The sequence below is a fragment of the Mustela putorius genome, unplaced genomic scaffold, assembly GCF_011764305.1.
Source record: "Mustela putorius furo isolate JIRA1106 unplaced genomic scaffold, ASM1176430v1.1 tig00003913_pilon_pilon_pilon, whole genome shotgun sequence".
Lineage (NCBI taxonomy): Eukaryota > Metazoa > Chordata > Mammalia > Carnivora > Mustelidae > Mustela > Mustela putorius.
Window position 1 is genome coordinate 457,032 of NW_025422060.1, and position 7,017 is coordinate 464,048.

Consider the following 7,017-nt stretch of genomic DNA (forward strand, 5'->3'; position numbering starts at 1 on the left):
TGACCTGGAGGACAGAGTAATGGAAAGCAATCAAATTGAAAGTTGAGAGGCAAAACAAAACAAACAAACAAACAAACAAAAGAAACCAAAACAAGAACAAAAATCTGCATAATAAGAATAGACTTAGAGAACTTAATGACTTCATCAAAGCATAACATTCACATTATAGGGATCTAGAAGGAGTAGAGAAAGAAGGGAGGCTGAAACTGTATTTGAAGAAAATAACTAAAAACTCCCTGAATTTGGGGAGGAAAATAGAGATCTAGATTTAGGATGAACAGAGGTATCCTAGCAAACTCAACCTAAGGGATCTACACCAAGACACAGCAATTAAAATGCCCCCCTAAAATCATGATTAAAACAAAAAAGAAGAATTTTAAAAGTTGTAAGAGAAAAGAAGACAATTATGTACAAAGATAACCCCATAAGGCTATCAGTGGATATCTCAGCAGAAACTTTGCAGGCCAGAAGAAAGTGGCATGATGTATTCAAAGTTTGGAAAGAGAAAAATCTGCAGCCAGGAATACTTTATTCAGCAAGGTTATCATTTAGAATAGAAGGAGAGGTAAAGTTCCTCAGACAAACAAAAGTTAAAAGGATTTGTGATTGCTAAATTGGCCTTACAAGAAAATATGCAGGGAAACTCTGCATTGGAAACAAAAACCATAAGGAAGAGTAAGAAAAATAGGAAGCACAAAAGCAAAACAAACAAACAAAAATATATATACACATGTATATATATACATATGTATGTACATATATATGTAGAATACAATCAAGAGTAGTACAAAATAGTTCGCCCCTCCGAGCTGGAAATGCAACTGTTGGGAGCTTCGGAGGCTGGGGAGCTGGACGCGGAGGCGGCTGGGGAAGTCCGAGCGATGTGACCAGGCCGCCATCACTCGTCTCTTCCTCTCGCCTGCCGCCTCCTGTCGTGAAAATAACTTTTTTACTATAAAGGAGAAAAAAAGTAGCTGTCCGCCCCTCCCGCCCTCTTTTCCTCTCAGCCCTCTCACCTGCGAGGGAGCCCAGGGTGGCCGCTCCGCCGTCGGGGCCGCGCCGCCGAGCCCGGCCGCCCCGGGCCGCCCCCGCCCGCCGCCCCCATGCATCCCTTCTACACCCGGGCTGCCACCATGATAGGCGAGATCGCCGCAGCCGTGTCCTTCATCTCCAAGTTCCTCCGCACCAAGGGGCTCACGAGCGAACAACAGCTGCAGACCTTCAGCCAGAGCCTCCAGGAGCTGCTGGCAGAACATTATAAACATCACTGGTTCCCAGAAAAGCCGTGCAAGGGATCAGGTTACCGTTGTATTCGCATCAACCATAAAATGGATCCTCTGATTGGACAGGCAGCACAGCGGATTGGACTGATCAGTCAGGAGCTGTTCAGGCTTCTCCCAAGTGAACTCACACTCTGGGTTGACCCCTACGAAGTGTCCTATAGAATTGGAGAGGATGGCTCCATCTGCGTGCTGTACGAAGCCTCACCAGCAGGAGGTAGCACTCAAAACAGCAGCAACCGTGCAAATGGTAGACAGCAGAATCAGCTGTAAGGAGGAACTTCTCTTGGGCAGAACAAGCCCTTCCAAAAACTACAATATGATGACTGTATCAGGTTAAGATATAGTCTATGGATGGATCATCTTATAATGGATGGATAAATTTGATTTTTGCTTTGGGTAGGCTCCTCTTGGGGATGGATTATGGAATTTAAACCATGTCACAGCTGTGAAGATCTGGCACAAGATAGAGTGGTAAAAAAAAAAAAAAAAAATTTTAAAGTGACAGTGCCATAGTTTGGACAGTACCTTTCAATGATTTAATAGCCTGTGAGTCCAAGTAAACGATCGCTTTATTTGCTAGGGAGTGAAGTCCTAGGGTGGTTTCAGTTTCTCCCAGATGTTACACCTAAATTTTTTCCATCAACCCCTTTAAGGCAAATCTGTATTTCAAAGAACCTTTCTCTGCAGTAGATCTTGCAGAGGAAATTTGCACTATTACACTTGAAAATTGTTAACTTTTTTGGCAGCTCAATAGGAAAGCTCAACATTTTAAATGTGGTAGTACTGGAAATTTTGACAAGACTTTTACCTAGCACTTAAATATGTATAAATGTACATAAGACAAACCTAGTAAGCATGACCTGGGGAAATGGTCAGACCTTGTATTGTGTTTTTGGCCTTGAGAGTAGCAAGTGACCAGAATCTGCCATGGCAACAGGCTTTAAAAAAGACCCTTAAAAAGACACTGTCTCAACTGTGGTGATAGCACCAGCCAGCTCTCTGTGCATTTGCTAGCTTGTAGTTTTCTAAGACTGAGTAAACTTCTTATTTTTAGAAAGTGGAGGTCTGGTTTGTAACTTTCCTTGTACTTAATTGGGTAAAAGTCTTTTCCACAAACCACCATCTATTTTGTGAACTTTGTTAGTCATCTTTTATTTGGTAAATTATGAACTGGTGTAAATTTGTACAGTTCATGTATATTGATTGTGGCAAAGTTGTACAGATTTCTATATTTTGGATGAGAAATTTTTCTTCTCTCTATAATAAATTGTTTCTTATCTTGGCATCTAAAAAAAAAAAAGAGTAGTACAAAATAAAATATTGTAAAATATGATCTCAAATCCCTGAAATGTAGAGGGGAGAGGAGTAAAGAACGACTTCAAGTTAAGTGATCATCAGCTTAACATAGACTGCTTTATGCAGAATATGTTATATATAAGCTGAGTGGTAACAAAAACCAAAAATCAATAATAGATAAGCAAAAGAGTAGGAAACCAAGTATATCATTAAAGAAAACAAGCAAACCATGAAACAGAGAAAGATTAGAAAGGATCAGAGAAAAAAAAAAAAAAGACCAACCACAAAAGGAGTAACTAAATGGCAATAAATATGTATCTATCATTACTTTGAATGGTAATGGACTAAGTGCTTTAATCCAAAGACATAGGGTGACAGAACTGATTAAAAAACAAGAACTGTCTATATACTGCCTACAAGATATTCATTTCAGACTTAGAGTCACCTGCAGATTGAAAGTGAGGAGCTGGAGAAAAATCTATAATGCATATTAATTCAAAATAAAGCAAGAGTATCAATACTTATATCAGACAAAATAGACTTTAAAACAAAGTCTGTAAAAGGAAACAAAGAAGAGCACTAATATCATAAGAAGGATAATCCAACAAGCAGATCTAATAATGATATTTATGCACTCAACATGGGAACACCCAAATACATAAAACAATTAATAACAAACATAAATTAACTCATAATATCAGGGGACTTTAATACCTCACATACATTGATGGACAGATCATCTAAACAGAAAAATCAATAAAGAATGAGTAGTTCTGAAAGACTACCTGGACTTAAAACATATATTCAGAATATTCCATCCTAAAATAGCAAAACACACATTCTTTCAAATGCACATGTAGTAGATCACATATTTGGTCACAAAACCAGTTTCAAAAAATTTAAAAAATATTGAAGTTATACTATGCAACTTTTCAGAATACAAAGCTATGAAACTAGAAGTAAACCATAAGAAAAATTCTGGAAATGCCAGAAATATATGAAGGTTAAATAACATACTACTAAACAATGAATTGATCAACTAGGAAATTAAGTAGAAATCAAAAAGTAAATGGAAAGAAAGGAAAATGAACACAATGGTCCAAATCCTTTGGGGTAGTGGCAACAGCAGTTCTGAGTGAAATTTATAGTAGTTCAGGCCTACCTTAAGAAGCAAGAAAAAGGGCTCCTGGGTGGCTCAATGGGTTAAGCCTCTGCCTTCGGCCCAGGTCATGATCTCAGGGTCCTGGGATTGAGCCCCACATCAGGCTCTCTGCTCAGCGGGGATCCTGCTTCCCCCTCTCTCTCTCTGCCTGCCTCTGTTTACTTGCCATCTCTGTCTGTCAAATAAATAAATCTTTAAAAAAAAAAAAAGAAGCAAGAAAAAATCTCAAACAGCCAACATAACCTTACACTTAAACGTGCTAGAAAAGGAAAAACAAACAAAACCCAAACCCAGCAGAAGCTAAATAATAAAGAATAGAACAGAAATAAATTATAAACAAACTACAAAAGCAATCATACACATCAAAGAAATCAGGAGCTTATTCTTTAAAAATATCAACAAAAATGATAAACCTCTAACCAGACTCATTAAAAAAAAGAAACATAAATGAAAACAAACAAAATAATAAATGAAAAAGGAGAAATAACAACTAACAACAGAGAATTGCAATTATAGGAGAATATAAGGAAAATATGCCAAAAAATAGACAACCTAGAAGAAATGGATGATTTCCTAGTAACATATAACCTACCAACACTGAAGCAGGAAGAAATAGAAAATTTGAACAGACAAATTACCAGCAAATATATTGAACTGGTAATCTAAATACTTCCACCAAACAAAGTCCAGGACCAGATGGCTTCATATTCTATCTAATATTTCAAAAAGTGTTAATAATATGACAATAATATAATATAATAAAGATATGATATATCATAGTAATAATAATAATATAATAATAATATAATAAAAATATGATAATAATATGACAATAATAAAAAGTATTGTCAAATTATTCCAAAAAATGTAAGAGGAAGGAAAACTTCCAAATTCATTCTACAAAGCCAGCATTATGCTGATACCAAACCAGATAAAGAAACCACAAAAAGAGAGAACTACAGGTCAAAATTTCTGAGGAAATTTTGCATGTAGTAACACATGCAAAAATCCTCAACAAAATACTAGCAAGCCAAATCCAACAATGCATTAAAAAAAATCACCACAATCAAGTGGGATTTATTCCTGTGTTGTAGAATATTCCTGTGTGTTCAATATTTGCAAATCAATCAATGTGCTACTTCACATCAATAGGGAAAAAGATATAAAACATATTATCTTTTCAATAGACACAGAAAAAGCATTTGGCAAAGCACAAAATCCATCATGCTGAAAGCCCTCAACAAAGTAGTTTCAGAGGAAACATGTCAACATAATAATGGCCATATATGAAAAACCCACAGCAAATATCATCCTCAATGGGAGAAAACTGAGAACTTTCCTCCTGGGGCCAGAAATAAGACAAGACTGTCCTCTCTCACACTTTCATTCACCAGAGTACTAGAAGTCCTATCCACAGTAATTAGAAACAAAAATAAATAAAGGGTGTCTGAAGTGGGGAGGAAGAATTAAAAGTCACTATTTGCAGATGACATCTAACTCTACAGAAAACCCTAAAGACTCCACCAAAAAACTACTTGAACTGATAAGTGAATTCGGTAAAGTCACAGGATACAAAACCAATGGGCATAAATCTATTGTATTTCTATACACTATTAATGAGGCAGAAGAAATATAAATTAAGAAAAAAATCCTATTTACATTCACAGAAAAATAATGAGATGCCCAAGAATAAACCTAACCAAAGGGCTGAAAGACCTATAATCTGAAAACTATAAAACATTGATGAAAGAAATCAAAGATGACACAAAGAAATGGGAAGACATTCCATGCTCATGGATTTCAAGAACAAATATTGTTAAAATGTCTATACTACCTAAAGCAGCCTACAGATTTAATGCAATCTCTGTCAAAATATCAACAACATTTTTCACAGTACTAGAACAACAACAAAAAAATAAACACTTAAAATTTATATGGAAGCATGAAAGACACCAAATAATCCAAAACAATTTTGAAAAAGAAAAACAAAGCTGAAGGTATTCCAGACTTCAAATTATATTAAAATATGTAGTAATCTAAACATTATGGAAGTGGCACAAAAATAAACACATAATTCAATGGAACAGAAGAGAAAACCCAGAAATAAAACCATAATTATATGGTCAATTTTCAACAAAGCAGGAAAGAATATCCAATGAGAAAAAGACAGTCTCTTCAACAAATGGGGTTGGGAAAACTGGATAGCCACATGCAAAAGAACGAAACTGGACCACCTCCTTATAGTATGCACAAAATTAAATTCAAAATGGCTTAAAAATCTATATGTGAGACCTGAAACTATAAAAATCCTAAAAGTAAGCACAGGCATTAACTTCTCTGACAGTGGCCATAGTAATTTTTTTCTAGATAGGCCCCTTGAGGCAAAGAAAAGCAAAGCAAAGGTGAACTATTAGGACTATATCAAAATTAAAAGTTTCTGCACATTGAGTTTGTATAAGCAGTGAGAGAAAAACAAAACTAAAAGGCAACCTACTGAATGGGAGAAATTATTTTCAAATGACATGTTCAATTAATGGTTAGCATCCAAAATAAATAAGGAACTTCTACAATTCAACACCAAAAAACTAAATCATCCAATTTAAAAATGGACAGAAAATATGAATAGACATTTTTTTCCAAAGACATACAGATGGCTAGTAGACACATGAAAAGATGCTTAACATCACTCATCATCAGGGAAATGCAAATCAAGACTGCAATGCAATATGACCTCACTCCTGTCAGAATGTCTAAAATCAACAATACAAGAAACAAGTATTGATGAGGATGTGGAGAAAAGGGACACCTTTGTAAACACTTGGTAAGAATCCAAACTGGTGTATCCACTGTAGAAAACAGTATGAGAGTCCCTCAAAACTACCCAATGATCCACTAATCATACTACTGGGTATTTCCCCCAAAATACAAAAATACTATTTTAAAGGGATACATTCACCCCTATGTTTATTATAGCATTATTTACAATAGCTTAATTATGGAAAATATGGATTTTATATATATATATATATATATTCCATATTACATTGGAATTCCATTGTATATATAATATATTATAAAATACATATTATGTAATATATTATATTCCATTATGTATAATGAAACATTATTCAACCATGAAGAATGAAAACTTGCCATTTTCAACAACATGGATGGAGCTAGGGAGTATTACGCTAAGTGAAATATGTCAGTCAGAGAAAGACAAATACTGTAAGATTTCACTCATATGTGGAACTTAAGAAAAAACAACAACAACAA

At 35.2% G+C, this 7,017-nt stretch overlaps 1 protein-coding gene across 1 annotated transcript; it reads left to right on the top strand.

The window, feature by feature from the left end:
* Positions 1–866: 866 nt before the first annotated feature.
* On the top strand, positions 867–2,569 carry LOC101694232 (protein BTG1-like). Its single transcript, XM_045069124.1, has one exon. It carries the CDS (start codon positions 1,104–1,106, stop codon positions 1,551–1,553), a length of 450 nt encoding a protein of 149 aa, XP_044925059.1. The 5' UTR covers positions 867–1,103; the 3' UTR covers positions 1,554–2,569.
* The last annotated feature ends 4,448 nt before the right edge of the window (positions 2,570–7,017 follow it).

What these genes read in the sequence shown, in the direction of transcription:
- LOC101694232 (XM_045069124.1), top strand. Translation starts at nt 1,104, where the DNA reads ATGCATCCCTTCTACACCCGGGCTGCCACCATGATAGGCGAGATCGCC.